This window comes from Pelophylax lessonae, assembly GCF_965119305.1.
Source record: "Pelophylax lessonae genome assembly, chromosome: 3".
Lineage (NCBI taxonomy): Eukaryota > Metazoa > Chordata > Amphibia > Anura > Ranidae > Pelophylax > Pelophylax lessonae.
In genome coordinates this window covers 395,704,265-395,727,821 of record NC_138770.1, presented here as the reverse complement: position 1 = coordinate 395,727,821, position 23,557 = coordinate 395,704,265, and the positions used below count along the sequence as shown (strand labels likewise).

Genomic DNA, 23,557 nt, shown 5'->3' with positions numbered 1-23,557 from the left:
TGTAGGCAGTATTCCTGACATTCTGTAAAAAGCTTGGAGAGTCAGTAAAAAGATGGATAATACTGAGTACATATGAAGACAGATAGAGTTATTTCTGTTGATGTGCTCACAGGGCTTGAATTGTGTTGCTTCACAGCCAGAAACCCTAGGCCTCCCAGATTACATATCTATGGGATGATAAAAATAATAGTTCCTATGTAAACTACGTATAAATACGGCTCACCTTTTTTTCATCCAGGTTCCCTTCGATGGTAAAGGAAATAAAGTTGTATTTGCCTTGAAGTATGTCCTCCATTAAAAGATGAACCCCCACAAGTTCTCCATGAGCCACACTGCGTTCATGGTCTGTCATATCACATAGGCACAACTAGATAGGCATATAAAAATTGTATAACCATAGCAGACTAAAAGCACACCAAAATTTCATTGTCTTTGAAAATGAGAACTGAATCAATATCATGTAAATGCAGTTCATGAACATACTAGGAAGCAGCGACTAACCATACACAAATCCCAGTCAATTGTTTTATAAATAATCCAGATAACCAAATGAGAAGAAAATAATAACTGGCTGGATTCGTATAAAAGCCATTAAAGAAAATCTTTTCTGAGAGAGATATGTGGACCTTTTAAAAATGCTAATCCCTAGGTGATATGAATTTCCACCAGTTACCACTTGGGTAGCCTTTCCCTGCCCCCCCCCTTTCTTTTCTTTTTCTCTCTTTCTTTCTACTTTAGACCTCCATGATTTTCATATTTGCTATTTGATATGGAGGTCATGCCCATGTGTGATGCAGAGGCCCTATAATTGATAAAAATGAAATTCAATGACAAGGGACACTAAGGCTGGGGAGGAAAGAGCAAGGTGATGCTGGGCATTCTCAAACCAGGAAATGAGACGGGCTCTATCTGATTGCAAAAACTGTTGAGGTGTAAATGTGATGACAATGTGGTGGTATCTTCAGAGATAAAATAAAGCCAGAGATAAAAGAAAACTGCTTGGTGCACATTCTCAAGTTGCAGCGAATGGCACTGGTAAAACAAAAAAGCCAATGTACAGAAGCTGCAATGCTAAGTTGAGTTCATTGACAAAGTTCACACTCCCCTGCTAGAACATGTTTTATCAGCTAGGACAGACACGTCATGGTACTATGGAGAAGTAAACAGAAGAAATGAAACTCAGCAAGGAAATTATGTGTAAAGGAATGTTTGAACCAACAGTAATAACAGTCATTCATCAGCCATACAGTAGATAGGTGGCTGATCCTAAAATTCTAAATAATCACCCCCTTCTTGTAATACATTTTAGCATTGCTACAAAGGGTTTTCAGCACACTATGCATGGTCTATAAAGAGATAATTGCTGTTCAGAGGCAGGAGAGTTAGGGGGAAGAGTCCGTGCTCTCACTTTCCCTTTGGGTGTAAATTTTAGGTTTAGCTATTTAGCCTTGTAAACATCAGACATTTATTTTAACACAAGAAGAAACTGGAAAATGTAAAATAGCATAAAGCTCCACCTGGTACAAAGTAGAATGTTAATTATTAATAAGCAATATACCATTTCACATTTACAAAACCTAAAGCGAAATTCCAGTTTATACCCAACTAACCTTTAATTGCTTCCTGCCCGGCCAATGTACATAAACGGGCTGGTGGGTGCTGTTGTTCCAGGAGGACATAATCATACATCCTCCCAGAAACGCGTGCTGTATGCGCCCCCTGGGGCCCTCAGCGGCACAATCTATTAAGGACAAAGCCAAAAACTGCTCACGGTACCAGCCCACTGTGAGCTAATCACAGTGATCCCTGGTACAGTACTAATCTGGGCTTTCATTGATAATGCCTTGCTTACTACTGTGTGAGCTCTGTGGTTGGTCACAGTGATCACATGATACCAAAGCCAATCACAGTGGCCCCATTCAATCCATCACAGCATTGCATTAGTAAACAAGGTTTCATTAATAAAACCTTTGGGCAGTCTTACCGAAGGCTTATTTCACTGATAGTGATCATCACTGTAATAAGCAATCGGAGTGTAAGCAGGTTGGAGGTTTTTAGAGTTAAGACCTTTCTCAGTTGTTTTGCTTTTTGATGGATCTTTTTGTTCGACCAACTGGTCCTGTGGCATTGAGTGTCGGTTCACATTTGTGCGATCACAGAGATCGCATGTAATTTTAGGAGCAGTGCGCTCTGAATTACATGGGATCTCTGTGATCGTACAAATGTGAACCGGCACTCAGTGCCACAGGACAGTTTGTATGGCTGAATTCGCATTGCAATCGCACTGAAACACGCACAGGACCCTTTTTTTGGTCCGCAGCAGAATCGGATAGCATGGTGGTTCACACTAGTGCGATCTGATTCTGTGCAAACTTTCAGGTCGCACTGCGATATGCGATCTGATCTGGGGGTGTCATTAACTTTGTATTGACACCCCTAGCTTATCGCATATGGCAGTGTGAACTGCCTGTTGTGCGGATGCGATGCGGGAACAGGCTGTATATTCGCAGCGTTCCCGCATCGCATAAATGTGAACCGGCACTAAAGCCCAGCATGCTCCCAGGATTTGTCAGTGTGGGTGGAGGCTCCACAGAGCCAAAAGCATGCTGCTTATCACTATCGGATGTGAAGCTATCGGAACCTGGAGTTCACACCAAAGACACCAGCTAACCGAGAGTTAACTGGAGAACAGTTGCAGTGCCATTGTACATGGTGCACATTCATCTCTAAGCATAGAGGCCTCTGTAAGGTCAAGTATTCTCCCCCAAAGCCTTAGCCTTGTCCCTGGGCATTGATAAAGATGAAACAAAATGCCTAACGTTGCCCAGAAGAACCCATGTGACTCAGTACTTTGCGCCCAACGAGTTAATAAGTAAACATGGAGGAGGTGACCAATAACTACCACCTTGCCCCCCCTTACAAGAGTGTAAAAAAATAATCCTGATAACCACCCCTGAGTAGTACAGTGTCACTATGGTGACACTGTACTGCTCTGATGACACTATGTAAAAAAAAAAAATTGTAAAAATAAATATTGTAAAAAAAAAAGTATATTATTATTTTTGCATACTGTCACCGAAGCAAATGCAGTGTTAATATGGTAACATTGTACTGCTGTGGCGGTGATCATATCAATGGCTGGCTGCTCTGTTATCACTGTATGTCAATGCTTCCAGCTATTATCTCTAATCACCGCCACAGCAGTACAATGTGATCAGACCATTGCTGTCAGTCAGTATCCCTAATCACCACTGCACCAGAGTCTCTCATTACCGCCACCAACTCACAGTGTCCCTAATCACCACAGTCCACTCACAGCTTCCCTAATCACCACAGTCCACTCACAGTGTCCCTAATCCCCACCGTCCACTCACAGTATTCCTATTCACTGTCTCACCAGTCAGTATCGCTTATCACCGGCACTCACAAAAATATAATATATACAATACCATTACACGTTACCTTACATTAAAGCGGACCTTGAGTCATTTTTTAATCTTTCCATCTATTAAATCCTCTGTCCTTGTTGTTTTAACTTTGGATTGTAAAACATCTTTTTTTCTGCCAGTAAATACCTTATACAGCCCACTTCCTCTTTCTTGTCTTTGCCTAGGCTAATGACATTATGCACAAACAAATGGGACACAATCATGAAGTGGAACGAAATTTATTGGATATTTCAAACTTTTTTAACAAGTAAAAAACTGAAAAATTGGGTGTGCAAAATTATTAAGCCCCCTTAAGTTAATACTTTGTAGCGCCACCTTTTGATGTGATTACAGCTGTAAGTCGCTTGGGGTATGTCTCTTTTAGTTTTGCACATCGAGAGACTGAAATTTTTGCCCATTCCTCCTTGCAAAACAGCTCGAGCTCAGTGAGGTTGGATGGAGAGTGTTTGTGAACAGCAGTTTTCAGTTCTTTCCACAAATTCTCGATTGGATTCAGGTCTGGACTTTGACTTGGCCATTCAAACACCTGGATATGTTTATTTGTGAACCATTCCATTGTAGATTTTGCTTTATGTTTTGCATCATTGTCTTGTTGGAAGACAAATCTCCGTCCCAGTCTCAGGTCTTTTGCAGACTCCATCAGGTTTTCTTCCAGAATGGTCCTGTATTTGACTCCATTCATCTTCCCATCAATTTTAACCATCTTCCCTGTCCCTGCTGAAGAAAAGCAGGCCCAAACCATGATGCTGCCACCACCATGTTTAACAGTGGGGATGGTGTGTTCAGGGTGATGAGCTGTGTTGCTTTTACGCCAAACATAACGTTTTGCATTGTTGCCAAAAAGTTTGATTTTGGTTTCATCTGACCAGAGCACCTTCTTCCACATGTTTGGTGTGTCTCCCAGGTGGCTTGTGGCAAACTTTAAATGACACTTTTTATGGATATCTTTAAGAAATGGCTTTCTTCTTGCCACTCTTCCATAAAGGCCAGATTTGTGCAGTATACCACTGATTGTTGTCCTATGGACAGAGTCTCCCACCTCAGCTGTAGATCTCTGCAGTTCATCCAGAGTGATCATGGGCCTCTTGGCTGCATCTCTGATCAGTCTTCTCCTTGTATGAGCTGAAAGTTTAGAGGGACGGCCAGGTCTCCGTAGATGTGCAGTGGTCTGATACTCCTTCCATTTCAATATTATCACTTGCACAGTGCTCCTTGGAATGTTTAAAGCTTGGGAAATCTTTTTTGTATCCAAATCCGGCTTTAAACTTCTCCACAACAGTATCTCGGACCTGCCTGGTGTGTTCCTTGTTCTTCCTGTTGCTCTCTGCGCTTTAAACGGACCTCTGAGACTATCACAGTGCAGGTGCATTTATACGGAGACTTGATTACACACAGGTGGATTCTATTTATCATCATTAGACATTTAGGTCAACACTGGATCATTCAGAAATCCTCACTGAACTTCTGGAGAGAGTTTGCTGCACTGAAAGTGAAGGGGCTGAATAATTTTTCACGCCCAATTTTTCCGTTTTTATTTGTTAACAAAGTTTGAAATATCCAATAAATTTTGTTCCACTTCATGATTGTGCCCCACTTGTTGTTGATTCTTCACAAAAAATTACAGTTTTATATCTTTATGTTTGAAGCCTGAAATGTGGCAAAAGGTCGCAAAGTTCAAGGGGGCCGAATACTTTTGCAAGGCACTATATATATATATATATATATATATATATATATATATATATATATATATATATGTGTGTGTGTGTGTGTCTGTGTAAATCCAGGAAGTGAACAGGCAGCAGCTTCAGCTGCCTACAGTTAAAATGGCTGCAGCCAGACTTAGTGGAGGGAGATTTGGCAAATATGGAATCAAAGTAAATATAAAATATGCAAAGTGGTTGGAGGGAATTTTACAAATTATGTGTGCAAACTGCAGTTCATCTTTAAGTAACATGAATATGTTAAGAATATTTACCTGCATATAGTGCCCAATGGTATGGATTCCATTAATAGTCAGTGGAAAGAGTCCATCATTGGCTAAGAATGTCCTCCAAGGATAAAACATAAATGTCTACAAAAAAATTGAAAATTTTACATTTAAATGATGCTGAGTCTGGGATAGTTTCATCGGGACACTCAATTTTTAGGTTGTGGGGAAAATTATGAAAATGTGCCCCAGGGCTGGAAGAAAAAAAGAATGGAGATGGCTATCCTTACATTGTGTACTAATCATGGGGGACAAGTTCACTCTTTCATTTAAAGTGCACCTCTAATTAAAATTCAGGATTTAAATTAGCATGCAATGTCACCATTAGCAAATCACATAATTATATTAAAAAGTAAAAAGCATGATATGGATGAGGATGATGATGATGCATGAGCACCAAATTCTTGGGATTCCATCATCCCAAGATAATCTAACCAGCAACCAATTAAAAAATATAGGATTATTATCAGTGGCAGGGAAAGTTTTTGCCAGGCTTCTATATTATTCCTGACCCCATTGGGGCAATTCTCTCTGACTTTCTGCCCTTGTGAGAACGCATACAGAAATAGAGAATGAAGACATCACCTAGACAGGAAAACAATCTGCAATAAAAACAGTATCAGAACTTTTAAAGTCTTCATTGTACCAAAAAATGTTTTCTTTGTCCAGACATGATAAAAGCCAAAGAAAGGCTACCAACGGCAAAACCTTTTTTTTTTTTTTTTAGTTTTGGATAGAGTATTAGAACACCTGTCAGTTTTTATTGCTGTCTGTGCCCCCATTAGGGAGATTCACCCTATTTGTCCTATTTACCATTATCATTTAAAGTGAAAGTAAAGAAAATCTCAAATTTTGGGTTGTCCCCAGAAAAGTAATAGAGGGGAAATGTTCCAATGGGGACACTAGTTATGGTGACCTGGGGGTCCCCAAGGAATTCCCTTAATTTGCAGGGATTTCCTCTCACTTCCTGTTTGGCCATGGGACAGGAAATGAAGGGAAATCTCCGCAATGGGACAGGCATGGCGAAAATCTGACAGGGCTTACTACCGTCCCTTTCTCTATTCAAAATGAAAAAAAAAGTGCCTATAGTTTTACTTTAACTGTTCCCTGTTCTAAACAAAATGGAATAAAATATTTTTAGCTTGAGTTAGGCTTTCATGCAAAAATAATCACACACATTGTAAACATTATTTCCTTAAAAAAAAAAAAAAAATTAAAAAAAAAAACATTCTTTCTTTGCAAAGGAGTAAAACCTCTGATATACAGTAAGATAAAATAGAACATTACTAACTCTGTGACTACGGGGATCAAGAGGCTGTGGCACTGGCAGCATTAATGAGAAAGCAGTCCTGACTACAGAGTCGCTCAGTGCTGTTAGTCCATGATACATATTGTCGGTTGTTGTTCTGAATGCAGAGATATTCCCAGTAGAGAGCAATGCATCCCTATAGAACAAAACATAATGTTGTCATTAAAAACATGTTATTTCCAGACAATTAAGGTTAATTGATTTTTTATTAAAATATTAATAAGGACAACACTTTTTTTAAAATTTGAATAGCATGATTAGAGTCACTGTCAGGATTTTTCACAGTCAGGTCCTGGTCACCAATTCATGAATGAATGAAATCCAACATTTTGGAAATAAGATACTAATGAGACACAGATGGCAAAAAAAAAAAAAAAAAAAATGACAGTGAATTTAACCTTTCCCTCCTTTATCTAAAATGAAGAAAAAACAGCATTGGCCACATACCGAATTAAATGGCGCACAGCTGCATCAAACTGCAGGATCATAACTTCACGTCGCAAGAGTAGTAATGAAGCTACTTCTTTTGGATCCTGAGGATTTTGAAGGCCATCTATAAGTTTCTGTATGTCTCTCAGCTCAGCTCCTGTAGGATATCCATTGGAAGTAATTTTTGAAGGTTAGAAATGCATCCACTAAACATAAATTAGCTTTCACCTATTGCAAGATGCTAATCAAATGTAATTAGTAGTTATGGGTTCAATACAAATCAGTTTTAAAAGTCAAATTGTTTAAAAATTATCTATCTATCTATCTATCTATCTATCTATCTATCTATCTATCTATCTATCTATCTATCTATCTATCTATCTATCTATCTATCTATCTATCTATCTATCTATCTATCTATCTATCTATCTATCTATCTATCTATCTATCTATCTATCTATCTATCTATCTATCTATCTATCTATCTATCTATCTATCTATCTATCTATCTATCTATCTATCTATCTATCTATCTATCTATCTATCTATCTATCTATCTATCTATCTATCTATCTATCTATCTATCTATCTATCTATCTATCTATCTATCTATCTATCTATCTATCTATCTATCTATCTATCTATCTATCTATCTATCTATCTATCTATCTATCTATCTATCTATCTATCTATCTATCTATCTATCTATCTATCTATCTATCTATCTACCAATGCAAGCCTCATCTGAAAATGCTAGTTGCTTGGTTGTTATGCTGAACCATTAGCTTAAATACTTTTCTAGTCACAAACCTGGAACAAGTGTGCAAATCAGGAGTTAGAGGAGTTTCAAAAGTCATCTGCATAATTGTTGTGGTTCATTTGAACATAAGGTCCTATGCACCCAGGGAATTGCTCAGCTCTCCTAAATGCTCTACCCTATGGCGCATCCAACGCTTGGAAGTTAAATGATTTGCTTGGCCACAAACAATATTTATTTATGCCCACTGAAATGAAATAACGCTCAAGTGCTTGACACGCCTAGAATTAACGTGCATGTAGACACGTTTACACACATCAAGGGTTTTTTTTCTTTGAAAATGCTGCTGCCCTGGACGCGCAGGCATTGGGTTTATTTTCTCCCTCTAAATGTCCTTGCCTCTAAACACCTCTAAACGCCTATGTGTTCATGGACATATAGGCTAATATGGAGGGGCGTTTAGAGGCAGAAAAAAAACATGTTTGTAACGCTCACTGTGCATGAGGCCTAGGATGTTCTGGAAAGCTGTGATTTCCTATATTTTTTAGGGTAGCAAAATGAAAAAATTCTAGTTATGTATAATATATATATATATATATATATATACACTTACATACACTGAATAATTAATCATAATAAATCACCAACACTTCAGGTAGGACCTTGACATGGAAAATTGTTTACATACAGTATATTTATATGAACTGTAAATTTAGGGTATGCCCATATTCTGAACAAGCATTAAAAACACTATGAAATAGGATCCCATTCACCTCTGTAGCTAAAGGCATTGTGGAGAAATCAGTCTTTAAAAGGTGACAAACATGGTATACTTACCTGCTCTGTGCAATGGTCCTCCACTGGCACTCCTGGCTCTTCCTGCTTTCTGAGTGCCCCAATAGAAAGTGGCTTGCTATAGCGGCACCTGTGTAGGCTCGGTCCCAAGCTGCACTGTGTGCATCTTTTTTACACACATAATGTGGCTTGGCCTCGTCCTCTGCTCCCTCGTCACTGGATTAGATTGACCGCAGCAGGAGCCAATGGTTTTCATTGCTCTCACTCTAGTGAGTCCAGAGAGTTAGGGAGAGAAAGAGAGCAGCGCCGCTGCTCTCAGGCACAGTGCTGGATCAAGATCGGGCCCAGGTAAGCATTTACGGGGGGGGGGGGGGGTAAAGGTTTATTTTACCTTAATTCAGACAATGCATTAGGGTAAAAAACATTAAGCCTTTACATCCACTTTAAATTTCAGAGCAGAGGCACCAAAATCTCAACTCTTTACCCCTTACTTTCTATGGAGAGTAGAATCATGGTAGACTGCCATTCTTCCAATGTTAGCCCACAGCATGTGTTTCTAAGCTCCTGTTGCCCAACCTGGGACCCTCAGGGGCCCTGTAAACAGCAGTCTGTGTTTCCTTACATAGGTACTTAAGTAGCTTTTGGTAGAATTGCATTGACTGAATATTCTGTGTATCCTTTTGGTGATGTCAAGGGCCGCACTTGAGGCCTTCTATATTAGGAAAGTTGACCACCACTGTTCTCTGTTAGAAAAGGAGCCAAAACCAACTTCAGCATCTCTTTTGTGTTCTTTAAAGTAATATGTAGAGATATATCTAACTAATCTTAAAACTTCTCCCTCCCCCTTCCCAACACTTATACCAACTAACCTGTGGAAGAAAGATCTCTATACTTGCTTATTTTCTGGCCGCTCTGGTTCGGTGGTATTAGCGGCTCCTGTGTGTCAGCTAGCGGCAGTCTCAGGGGAGAGGAGGGATTATAAACAACAGATGGATCATAGTAAGCGTATGAGTGACGTCACTCCTTCCAGCTTTTGTCAAACACTCTCCCCTGTAGGCGGCCGCTGGCTGACACGGGGGGGATCATGTGACCGGTCCAGAGCAGCTTGAAAATAAGCAAGTATACAGATCATGCTTACACAAGTAGTTAGTATAGGTGTTAGAAGGGGGATGAGAAAAGTTTTAGATTAGTTAGATATATTCTGGAAGTCTACTAATAATTGAGGAGTCTTTAATGCACAGTAAATGCAGTTAAAAAGATCAGTGAAAGTTATTTTACTGCTTGTTAAAAAATATAAATTTGTACTACAGTTTAAGTTAGATATTTGCGGAATTGGTTCAATACCATTTATTTTAGATATTTCCTTGGTTTATTAAATAAAATAATTTAAATATACATATAGATATATAAAGTATAATATATATATATATATATATATATATATATATACACACACACACACACACACACACACACGTACACAGTCTGGGCACAGGTGAATACTAAATGGCTGTTTCTAGGAGAGATTTAACGATCACACTCATGTACCTTAGACTCACAAAATAAATGACACAATGTTACCTATTCCTTCTATGCCTCCCCAATCAGCTGTCAGCTCCATGTTTTTTAAACTGCTGGAATCACCACATGAGTTTCCCAGCTGTGCAAAGCTAAGTATGTAGGAAACAATGTCATGCAGAGCGGCGACAATTTGCAGAGTGCAGTACAAAGCTCGATGTGCTGCCTGCAAAATAAAAGAACACACTATAGTAAAACAAAATACATTGGCTGAAGATTCCAAATCAGGTAATGTTGCTTCTAAATTACAGCACATACATTGAATGTCAAAATAAACCAATATTTGTGTATTTTTACATTTAGAACAATAAAATTTCATAGCGTATTGAGAAGAGTTTTCTCAGACAAAACACAATGGACAACAAACCATGCTGTGAAATGTTTGGTACACACAATGAGCTTATCGGACGATTGATCGTCCATTTTTTTTTTGAATGCTAATCTGAGATCGAAAATAAAGAGTTTACTAAAGTGACGAAAATTCCCGTCTGACAGATAAAAAAATTCAGAAGTGATGTAATGTGTTTTAGCGTATTTGTATTGTATTTTCAACACAACTGTACCGATTAAACAAAAATTGTGCGATCTGGTATCGTATAAAAAGGTTTTTGTGCTTGCCTGATCAGATAATATCGGATGAACTGTTGTGATTGGCTTTAGAAAGCTCTGTACTAACGATCAGATTATTGTACGATCACTTCGAAATCTTTTTCATATGATTTTCTGATCGTGTGTCCGGGCCATAATACAATTGTGCTAAAAATATAATCAATGCAATGGCAATTTAATATGATCACTGGGCATCAATCCCCTACCCCCCCCCCCAACCTAACTAAGCCCCGTGTTGGTTTAAAAAAATTCCAATCTCAGAAACCCTTTTACTTACCTAAATTGGAGGTCATGTAATACACCAGGGCCCAAGTCTTTAATCTTCTAGACTGCAGAGTGTGAGAGTCCATGCTGCTGTCTGGGTGGAGTAGAGACTTCCTATTGGCTGTGCAGCAGTGGGGTCCTTTCAGACCCCAGAAATTGGTAGGGCATGTTGACATGATGACTAGAGACTGGTTGGCAGCAGGCACAGACTGCAAAGCTGGATGACCGGTCTTCACTGTAAGGATACGTGCCGACATGGGATGTGATGTATTAGCGCACTTAGGTGAGTGAAGAGGGGGGTTTGAAGCTTTTTTAATTATACATTTTTGACGGGAAATTGGGCTTTAAATCACTAAACTTGGTTGATATACTAGTACAGCTTACACAGAAGAACAAAAATAACAAAAATAGATTGAAGAAAAACGTTGAACAAAAAAACCCCCAAAAAACAAGAAAAGAGCTGTAAAAGTAATGTCAGGATGAGTAATAGGTCAGGGAATGTCTGGGTGCAGAGACCTAAGGACTGTTCCCGATTTACAGTCAAGAAAACACAAATATCCAATCACATCAAAGAAATTGAACAAATGAGTACATTTTTCCAATGATTGGATGTTACAGTGAACACTTTATTCAATCAGGCCCTATAGAGTTGATTTACTAAAGGAAAATAGACTGTTCACTTTGCAAGAGAATTTGTCTCAAAACTTAGTGCATATGGTGAAGCTCTGCTGACTTCCACCATGTGTAAGCAAAAATAATGTTTTTTTTTTTTTTTGCCTTGCACGTGATTGGGTATTTTTGCAAAGTGAAACTTTGCCATATTCCCTAAGCTCTGGGAAAAATTTCCTTGTAAAGCCTATTTGTCCTTAGTACATCAACCTAATCTTAAACCATTCAGCTCGTGTGTACCAAGTTTAAGGCCCTGAAGCCCTCAGTTTCTCCTGTGGAAGTGAGGGGAGCGACGCTGGAGCTGGAGCTGGAGACAGCGCTGGAGTGGTGACATTAAGCCAAGTAAGTGTCTAGGGCAGGGTTTCTCAACCTTTTTTCTGTCAAGGCATCCCTAAAATTTTGCACAATCTCGGGGTACCCCATTTTAAAATGTAAAAGCTTAAATGAATAGTTTTATATATTGCAGCAGCATGCACACACATAGGACACCCAATATTAGAGATGTTTTATTCTTGAAGATGCAATGTACCTTTGCACCTTGGTTCTTTTTTTTTTTTTTTTCTTTTTTTTCATACAACCCTTTAATCCCTTTATTCCTCCTCCCTCCCTTATCCCTCCCTACCCCCTATTTCTTCTATCGATCCATCTCCTATTAGGTCTTTATATTCCTTTGAGCCTTTAAAGTTTAACCATTCATCCCAAATTTCCTCTCCATTCCCGTTCCTCCTCTTCCCAGCTTCTTAATTGTTCTAACTTTCTAGTTTTCTCTACTTTAGTCAACAAATCTTTACTGGATGGAGGTTCTTCTTTTTGCCATTTTGTAGGAATTAAACTTTTAGCTGAATTTAATAGATGAGGGAGTAGTGTTTTTTTGTATTGTTTCACTGACATATGCGTTCCGTGAAATAGGCATTTCCAAGGATCCATGGGAATGTCTATTTTTGTAATTTTATTTATCAGGACTAGGACGTCTTTCCAGAATATTTTAATTTTGGGGCACTCCCACCATATATGGGCCATAGTTCCTATCATCTGGCAGCCCCTCCAGCAGACTCTTGAACTTTCAGCTTGGAATCTACCTACTTTGTCAGGAGTGTTGTACCACATTGTGAGCAATTTGTAGTTCATCTCCTCGGTGTTCGTATCTATCGCTGATCTATGTACTAGTTGCAAACTCTTATCCCATAGTGTGTTGTTACTACATGGACCGAAGTCCTTTTCCCATTTTTCTTTTAATGAAAGTCCTCTCTCTTTTGTTATTGTTAATAGGATTTTATATACATTAGATGTGTTATTAGCTGTTTTATCCGAGAGACATAGTTGCTCAAAAAGTCGAAGATCACTCATATCTCTCAATGGCTGAGGTAAAGTCTGTGTAAAATGCTTCAACTGAAGGTATCTCCACTCGTTTAACTTCCATTCTCCCTTCCTTTGTTTTAACTCTGCCAAGGGTAAAATTTTTCCCTGCTCAATTATATCTCCTAATCGTGCTTCTCCTTCTTCTAACCATTTACCCAGTTCCTTCCCTTCCCCTGGAAAAAAAAATGTAGTGCCCTGTAAGGGGATCATTGGTGAATTGTGCTTCCAATTTTCTTGTTTGTGTATATTATCCCATATTTTAATAGCATGTCTTGTGATTGTGTGCATATTAGTGTCTACGTTTCTGAACCTCGGAGGTATCCATATAGCTTTTGCCAGGTGTGTACCACTCATCTTGTTTTCTATTGTTACCCAATTTCTATCACTTTTTTTTTTTTGTCCATTCTATCACCCTTGTGAGTATTGATGCCAAATAATATTTTTTAAAATCCGGTAGTGCTAAGCCTCCTTGTCCCTTTCCTTTACTAAGTGTAGTGTACTTTACCCTTGGCTTTTTGTATTTCCAAACGAAACGAGATATTAGAGTTTTGAGTGTTTTAAAGAACGCTTGCGGTATTGGGATTGGGATCATCTGGAATTTATATAAGATTTTAGGCAATATTATCATTTTTATCATGTTTATTCTCCCTATCCAGGAAAAAATTCTTGGGGATACTCTATTCAATTCTATTCTTATTTCATTTAGGAGTTGTATGAAATTAATTCTATAGAGTTTTTCTGGGGTTGGGGTTAATTTAATCCCTAGGTATTTAATCTCATCTTTTCTCCAGTTAAACTGGAATTCATTTTTTAGCCTCTCCTTCTAGTTTGGGGATATTGATATTTAGTATTTCTGATTTTTTTTGATTGATTTTTAAATTAGATAACTCTCCGTACTGTTTCATTATTTTTATTATATTTGGTAATGTGGTCCTAGGATTACTTACATAAAGCAGAATATCGTCCGCAAAGGCAGAGACCTTGTACTCCTCTTGTTCCATCCTTACTCCCCTGATGTCTGGACTATTCCTAATGGTTGCCAATAGGGGTTCTAAGGATAGTACAAATAACATTGGTGACAGGGGACATCCTTGTCTTGTTCCATTATACATTTTGAAGGGATCTGACAAAACTCCGTTAATCTTTACCTTTGCAGTTGGTTTGTTATACAATGTTTTAATCCAGGCCAACATTCTAGCTTTTATTCCCAACTCCTCTAAGGTATTTATCATGAACTCCCAGTCTACTCTGTCAAATGCTTTTTCAGCATCTATTGACAGAAGTACACTGGGTGATCTACTTTTTGTCATTTGGCTAATCAGGAGTAAGGTCTTTATCCCATTATCCCGTCCCTGTCTACCCGGGATGAATCCTACTTGATCATTATGTATCCATTCCCTCATTAGGTTCTTCATCCTAGTAGCCAATATTTTTGTAAATAATTTAGTATCAACATTGAGGAGGGAGATGGGTCTAAAACTAGAACATAATAGCGGATCTTTCCCCTCCTTGCGTATTACTGTAATTGAGGCAGATAGTGCATCTTTACTCAGTGTGTAATGGGTACCTATTCCGTTTATGTATTCTTTGAATCTTGGAGTTAGGATTTCCTTATATTTTTTATAATAATTTATAGTTAACCCATCAGGTCCTGGACTTTTACCTGAACTCGTTTCTTTAATAGCTCTCTCTATTTCTTGCTCTGAGATTGGTCTTTCTAGGAATACTAATTTATCTTTGTCTATTTTTGTCAACCCAGCATCTATAAGATATTTTTTGATTTTCTCTCTCCTATCTGTTTCGTTCTCCTGTTTATCCCCTTTTTTTACTGCATAGAGATTTGCATAATAATTATGAAATTCCTTGGCTATTCCTGTCGTTGATTGAATTATTTCCCCATTTTTATTCTTTATTTTCTCTATAAAATTTCTCCCTTTTTTCTTTTTTAAGATTCTTGCCAAGTTTTTTCCCACCTTGTTACTTTCAATATATTTTTCTTTTATACATCTTTTCATTTCCTGTTTGATTTCCTGTTCTAACAAATCTTTCAGTTCTTCCCGTTTTACCTCCAGTAGGTTATTTACTGATGTATCTTGGGTATTTTTATGTTTTTGCTCTAGTTGTGTCATTTATTTGAAAGTAGAGTTCCAACTCTTTCGCTATTTCTTGTTCCCATTTTTTTATCTCTTAACAACTCTTCATTTATCTTCCACGCATCCATCCCAGGCCGCTCTTTCGCTATTTTCATCTTAACCATAATGGGGGTATGGTCGGACCAGGTCCTTATCCCAATCTCTGCCTCACTTACCCTTTCAATCCATCTATGTTCGATTAGGATGTAATCCAATCTTGAGTATGTTCCATGTACACTTGAGTAACACGTGAGTAACACGTGAAATCTCTATCTTTTGGGTGGAGAATCCTCCAGATATCTGCCAATTGATTTGTAAATAATTTTTCTTTTATTTTCCCTATCTGTATTCTATTTTTTCGTAGGATTTTTGATGTAGTGTCTATTTTAGGGTCGAGGCATAGACCTGCCAGTATCACTCCCCCTTTTTTAAACTCCATTAATTTTCCCAGGACCCTTCCTAGAAAATCTACTTGTCTCTCGTTAGGACTATATATATTTACTAGGGTCAGCTCTTCATCCCCAATTTTACCTCTTAAAAAGAGGTATCTTCCCTCTGGGTCCACTAGTCTTGACTCAAGAGCAAATCCAAGGTCCCTGGCGATGCCAATGGCAACTCCCTTGGACCTCCTCCCGGGCGAGTCCGCGTAGTACCAGATAGGGTAGCTCTTAGAGTAAAGCCTGATATTAGATGCGTGGGATATATGAGTCTCTTGTAGGAATGTTAGGTCTGCTTTCAAATAACTGATTTCATTTAAAATTTTCTTCCTTTTGTCTGGTGAATTTAAACCTCGTACATTGTAAGATAATATATTAACTACTACCATTTCTGGTTATTAACCTTCATTCTTATGGCTCTTTTCTTTATCGCTTTAAGATGGCCAGAGAAATATGTGGGTATGTGCTCCCTTAATTCTATACTTTCCTCGTAGGAGATAATCAAAACTTTTAATTTCTTTTTCCCTCTCTTCCTCCCACCCCTACCCTCCCTCCCTCCCCCCCTCCCTCCCTCTCCCCCTCCCTCCCTCTCTTCCCCCCACCCTCCCCCTCCTTTGTGGGGGCCTGGCTAACCCCCGTCCCTCCGCCAGATTTGTCGATTTTCCTCCCTCCCTTTCCAATAGACTTGTGGCCAAGGTCGAGCTCTGCCAATGGTCGCCTTCCCCGCCTATCTTTCCTATTACTAGGTCCGACAGTAAGCGCCTGCTGATTCCCATGGAGCCATCTAGTTTACATTCTTATTTTACTCCTCCCCTTCTTCCCCGCCCCCACCGACCGTACCCCCCCCCATCCGCCCCCCCCACCCCCCAGATCCCTCAAGTCCCCCCAGGGTTCTTCCTCATCCTCTTGTTACTTTCTTTTTCAGTTCTTTCAGCTTCTTCTTCTGTTTCCATTGGGTCGATTCTTCTTCATCTGTTTCCTCTTCTAAAAACTCCTGCTTTGTCCAACCCGGGATATCTATTAATGGCATATTTACTGATTCACAGAATTCTTGAGTTTCTTCTGGAAATCTAAGCAATATTGTCTTTCCGTCTCTCCTTACTCCTAAACCCGCTGGATAGTTCCAGAAGTACTGTATATTATTTCCCTTTAATACTTCTATTAATGGTCTCAGGGTACGTTTTCTATTAATCGTTTCTTGTGCTAGGTCTGGAAAGATCTGAATATCCTCTCCGTCGTATTTTAATACCGGTCTATCTCTCATTTTCTCCCAGACCTGGGCCCTTATCTCATACTTGTGGAATCTTGCTATCTGATCCCTTGTTTTCTCTTTTGGGATATTAGGTGGTTTGCGTAATCTATGTATTCTTTCAAATTTAATTTTGTCTGTGATCGCTCTTCCCAGTAGAGGATTGAGTATACTTTCCAGGATTTCTCCTAGGTTCTCAGCTTGGCCTTTTTCTGGTATTCCTCTTATTCGTAAGTTTTTTCTTCGATTTCTGTTCTCTTGGTCTTCCATTTTGTATAACATATTTCTCTGATCCAATTGCATTTTCCTCATCTGTTCTTTTAAGTTTTTTAACATTTTCCCATGAAGCTCCACTTTCTCTTCTGTTTCTTCTACCCTTACCAGTATATGCCCCAAGTCCCCATACAAGGTAGCCATTTCAGTTTTGATGGATTTCTCAAGGTTGGCGAACATTTCACGCATTTCCGATTTTGAAGGGGGGGTGTCTTTTCCACTCAGATCATCTTCTTTGCTCATGTCTCCATCCCCTATTGTTAGAACACTTTCTCTTGATACCTCCAAACTTTCTTCTCCACTTGCTCCTGAGGGTTTTTGGTTCTTAATTTTTTTGGTTCCCTCTGTATTTTGTTTTGGTCTAACGACTGGTTGTTTCTCTGGCTGTGCATTTTGTCCTTTCCCTTCTGGCGTCATGTATATTTTAATTGACCCTGGGCTTGCTGTTGTTTTTGCAGGTTTCCCTGCCACTTCTTTTGCCGGTTTATTTTTCATTTTCCTCAAAAGAGGAAGAATGTTCAAAAAGGAAATACGGATACTCCAGTTAAGTTCAACCTTGCAAGGGCTCCCTGGTTATATAGTTATATCTCGTCCAGACCTCTGAGCCTCTATTTGTATAATGTTTTTTTTTTTTTTTGCCTTTCTTTGTACAATAACCTTTATACCATATGGCAAGTCTTTATACACACTGGGAAGGCTAGTAGACCAGAGAAAATTCAGGGTCAGCTCTGATAGGATACAGCAAGATATGGAAAAGATAGCGACAACATAGACCTCTATATTGGTCTAATTTAACCAACTATAAAGGGTCAAAATCCCCACATATGGTAGAGTTCTTGAATGTTCTCTTCTTTAATAAAGTATAAGGGGTTCGATATATTTAAGACGACAGTGTAAGGTATATCTCCATTTCACATTATCCCACCCAGACCTTGCCTCTGTTAGAAACATAGACTTTTTCAGCGCTCCTTCTTCTCAATTTTTAAAAGTTTTACACCTACTGTTGATGATAGTCTAGCGATACTTCATGGGAGGGCAATTTTTCAGTTATACGTACAGTATACTAGCAGGAGATATATTTATTTCAGATCCTGTAGACAGTCCTGACTTATAGCTTACTTCTGGGGGAGTTGTATACAATCTCCCTGCTGTATACCTTCCAATCTTATCCAACCTTTCCCACCCTTTAATGTGTACTATGCAATTAATGCTTCATTCATTGATCGTTTTTGATGTCCATATTCATATATAAATGCAAGTGTCCCAGTTCATACACCTTATCCAGGGTGCATAATAAAGTGGGTGGTGTGGGCTAGGTATGGAATAGAGGAGCAAATAGAGAGAAACAAAATAATAAAGGGGGGCTTTCACCCTCTCACCACTCCTTTGTCAGCGTGTATAGGCTTTCTCTGGAGCTTCTAGGTGGCGGTCCCGCTCCACTTCCCTCCAGGTAGACCAGGCTGGCTGCCAGCTCTCACACAGTGCGTCTTGGCTGTCCTCCGTATCTCCGTATCTATGCTGCTGTCTTCTGTCGGAGTCAGCTTCCCTCTCTGGCAGCCACGCTGCTCACTCGCGCCTTAGCGCGTCTTGCCCGATCTCCGCCTCTGATCTCCGGCGGGATCCGGCCACACCAGTGGCAGCTCTCTCCTGGTCCGGAGCGGGTCCCTATGGTTCTCCACCGAGCTTCTTCTCACGCCGGCGGTAAGGGGGGTAAGAGGGGGGCGGCGTTCCTAGAGGGGGCCGCTCAATAGCCCATGGAGGCGGGGGAGGCGAAGGCTTTCAGGTGCATCTCTCTGGACGGCTCTCCTCACGGCATCAGCCTGCGCATCGGTTTGGCGCCATTGACAGGCTCCTCCCTCCTAGGTCTCCGCACCTTGGTTCTGACTAGCATTCCAGCTTTTCTCTTGTGCCCCAGTTTCTCTCCCTCAATAAGCTAACGGGACCCCAGTGTTGACAAAGAGGGGCAGGTAAGGGGCAAACAAGGATGTTTTCAGGCGCCTGGCGTCCTTAGGATCAACCTATGCCATCATCAGTTGTTGGGACACTAGCAGCTGGCCAACATAATTCACAAACGTGTAATGCTACACATTAATTCACTGTGGCTTTGTGTGACAAAAAAGGCAGACTTGATTCACCCTCTGGTTTGTTGACAATTTTTGGGCAATTTGCCAAGGCACCCCTGAAGAGTCTAGAAGGGACCCCAGTGTGCCATGGCACCCTGGCTGAAAAAGGCTGGTCTAGAGATAGAAGGGGGGTAGGAAAAGTAGTGGGGAGTTTTTTATGTTAAGGCTGAGAATGCAAGGTAAAAATGTTTAGACTTTAGTACTACTTTAGGTTTAGGCTACGTTCACATCGAGGCCTTGCTATTTTTACAGGGGTTTTACAGGCGTGTTTTTCGGGCGTTTTACAGGCGTTTTTGCAGTGTTTTTGTGCAATGAAAAAAAATAAAAACGCCTGTAATCTGCCAAAAAAGAAGCTCATTTTTTGAGCGACATGGATTTTGCTTAGGGAGACAGAACACTCAGATGTGAACAGGGGCCATGGAAATTAATGGGATTTGCATTATTGGGCGCTTTTAGAGCTGAGGCTTAGAGTAGAAATTCGCCCAAGAATGATTAGATGTGAGCAGAGCCTTAGGCCCATTTCACACATACGATCTGTTCAGTTCATCAGTTCAGTCACGTCAAAATGTATCAGTTTTTCATCTATTTTTCATCCGTTTTTTAATTCCGAATAAAAACCGACCGTTTGTCCGTTTACATCCGTTTTTCGTCCGATATGTTTTTTTGACGGATGAAAAATAGGACATTCATCCGTTCCAAAAAACGGATATTGACGGAAGCGGATAAAAATGGATGTTAACGGATGATCATCCGCTGTCATCCGTTTTTACATAGAGATGCATTGATGTCCGTTTTTCTTCGGGTCAACGGATGGATGAAAAATGGACAAACAGACCTATGTGTGAAAGGGGCCTTATTGTTGGTTTTTGTAAATATTTTCAAGAATGGAAATGAGAACTTTCTAGTACTTTGCTCATATTGGGAGCTCTTTTTTTTTTTTACAAAACTGAGATATTTACTGGTATTCGTATAGGTGCAGAAGAGGCTGCAAGAAGGCAGGGCTCTTTTATGTTTTATTAACTTTGATTGGGATCAGTGGTTATACAAGGTTAATGTACTGTGCTTCCTTACATATCCCAGCTCTACTGTTCTCTCACCTGCAGCATATTTTATAAGTTCAATGTTCCATAATGATCCATTCAATGGACCTTCCTGGAAACCCGTGTCTGCATATACTCCCTAGTAGGCTAATCCCACATGGCTTTATTTACAGTCTGAAATATTTTTATTGGTGGTAAATGCCCAAATAGTTAGTGATTTGTGGGGGTTTCAGGCTCAAAAAGATAACATATAATTTCTAAAGAATGTCATTCACTACTGCATTACTTAAACAGTTTGATCAAGTCCCTTGTAAGATCCTCATAAGCCTGTCTGAAAAAACATTTTTGTAACCTGGAATATATTTTGATTTTGTGGTTAACAATAGCAGTATAAACATTAATTTTCATCTGCGGTTAAAGCTACATACCTTTTCTGGGAGCATTTTGAACATCGCAAGCACTTCAGTTGGGTAGGGAATATACCACAGATTAACAAAAACCTTTCCATCGTCTGTCAGCAAAGCGTGTGGACGTTCCTGAAACATTCTGAAAACCAGAAGAAATTTGGTTGTAATTCTTCCAGTATTTTATTTTGGGAATGTAGTTTGTAGTTGGGGATGTAGTTTGTAGTTGGGGATGTAGTTTGCAATTGCTAATAATAGCAGTCATGTAAATGAGTGTCCTCTCCTAAAGCAAAGCAGTTATATGAACAAGCAAAGCCCTCCAAAGTTATACCGTGATTAGTTCAGGAGTAGAGATTGTTAACTGGCAAAGACAAAGTTCACTGATCTTAGTAAATAAGGTGAAGCTGTGTCTTAATTTTCCTCACATGTGATTGTGTATTGATTCATTTTACATATTAATCTCAGTAAACAGTCACTTTGCTAAGTGTATGGTCTCTACCCCTTTATTAAATCAACTACATGTGCTCTACCATTGCAGTCCATTCGGTTTGTCCAATAAGGAAAAGAGCAAAGTGCAGTTTTCAAAATGACTGGTGGCTGTTGGCAGTTCAAGAAAACTGTTAGACATTTTATTTTTTTAGATAACAGACAAGGCTGAATGATTTCTATAAAACACAGAGCTCCCTCTAGTGGCTAGTCTACAAATATCTATACTGTTTTCAATACAATAGAGAATAAAATGGCGATCTTTGCAATATTTTATGTCACACGGTATTTGTGCAGCAGTCTTTCAAAAGACAATCTTTTGGGAAGAAATACACTTTCATGAGTTAAAAAAAAAAGAAACAGTAAAGTTAACCCAATTTTCTTGTATAATGTGAAAGATGATGTTACTCCGAGTAAATAGATACATAACATGGCATGCTTTAAAATTGCGCACACTCATGGAATGGTGACAAACTACGGTACTAAAACATCTCCACAGGCGAATTACCTTTTTAGAGTTTCAGAGAAGGTTCCATTCTAGAATTATTGCTATCATTCTAACAATCGTGGCGATACCTCACATGTGTGGTTTGAACCCCGTTTACATATGCTGGTGCGACTTACGTATGTATTTGCTTCTGCACACAAGCACAGAAGGACAGGGAGCTTTACTTTTTTTTTTTATTATTATTTATTTTTACACTGTCCCTTTCATTTTTTTTATCATCTTTATTGCTGTCAAAGGGAATGTAAACATCCCTTGTGACAGTAATAGGCAGTGACAGGTACTCTTTATGGAGGGATCTGGGGTCTAAAAGACCTCAAATCCCTCCTATGCACTTAAAAACATTGAAAACGCCAAGTTTGGATGTTTTCAATACGGTCATTTTTTTTTTTTTTTTTTCAAATCTGGCGCCTTTAAGGCTCAAGTACCTGGAAGTGATGTCATGACATCGCTTCCGGGTTTCTACATCGGAGAGCCGATCAGAGTCGAATCAGAGACAAATGTGGGACAGGAGAACTTGGCGAGCCGTGGGAGGGGGGAGGCATCCCCACTTGCTGCTTGTAGTAACAGCCGAGAGGCTGGTTAGCCCCATCAATTGTTAGTACAAGAAAAAAAGCTGACCTTCCGCTCTAAAAATCGGTACCAGGGAAATGCCTCTAGCTGCAGGCATCACCTCGGTACAACCCCTTGAAGCCGAGGCTGCATATTTTCTTTACGTCGTGGGAAGGGGTTAATCATATTAAAGAACAAGTATGTAAAATATAAAAGCCACATCACTACAATTATAGCCCAAAATATGCTCACACTAAAGCTTCCCACAAAATAGTGATCAGAAGATCCAACTCATCAAATGAGCTTTCTTAACAAAGATTTTGGCATAAATAAGTACAAGCAACCATCTTCAGCAATAAATCCTGAAAATCTATCCCAGTTGACTTATTTTTCCCCTGAGATTGGTCAGGGTGTGTCTGTAAATTCATAAAATTGTTTCCAAATCTCTCTGAACCTCTATGGGTGATTAATAAGTTATCCCCTGTCTATAGCCTACATACACACAACAGGCTGATGTACAAGGTTGATCAATTGATCAACTTGGGTACAATCAGCCTGCCCATAAATGGATTTAATCTCGGCCAGGCCCTGCTGAACTGGATGAATTTCAGCCTACTTTTGATTTTGACTCCTCATTTTTCTGTAGACAATTTGTTAGATCTAGGTGTACTGTTTCTATTAATATATTAGAAGGCAGTGAATAGTTGATTGAAGAATCTGAAGATAAAATATGAAACTATTTAGGCTAAGAGTAATTTCTCCATAAGGGAGAGAAGGTCCATCACCTTAGAAATATATTAGCAAAAAACCCAACTTATGTCCTATACTGTATGATTAAGATATTCATTTTTGCTGCAATATTCAGGTTTAATTCTGATTTCCCCGCAGTCATTTTTTCTACAGCTAGATGTCCTCAGTTTCATGGCCAACATTATTCAACCCACTTCCCCTGAGCCTAGGTCATGCAGGACCTGCCCCAGTTTGTAACTGGACAGTAAAAGGAGACACAGCACAGTAATGAGATCCTAAGTCTGTTAACCTACTTTCTCTTCCTATTAACATGTTTCTTGTCAGCACATGAACTGATTGGCTCCTTGTGCTGCTACTTCCCACAACAGATCAGCTCTGCTGTACAGGAACTGCAAATG

General features: G+C 39.4%; 1 protein-coding gene across 1 annotated transcript in view; it reads right to left on the bottom strand.

The window, feature by feature from the left end:
* LOC309551714 (uncharacterized protein) overlaps nt 1–23,557 on the bottom strand; it is a gene marked incomplete at its 5' end in the record, with an annotated part of 213,716 nt that overhangs the window by 91,630 nt on the left and 98,529 nt on the right. The window contains 6 exons of the mRNA XM_082252399.1: nt 224–367; nt 5,428–5,523; nt 6,731–6,884; nt 7,196–7,334; nt 10,311–10,473; nt 20,891–21,008. Of these exons, the coding sequence (XP_082108525.1) occupies nt 224–367; nt 5,428–5,523; nt 6,731–6,884; nt 7,196–7,334; nt 10,311–10,473; nt 20,891–21,008 (814 nt within the window). The remainder of the gene's footprint in view (nt 1–223; nt 368–5,427; nt 5,524–6,730; nt 6,885–7,195; nt 7,335–10,310; nt 10,474–20,890; nt 21,009–23,557) is intronic.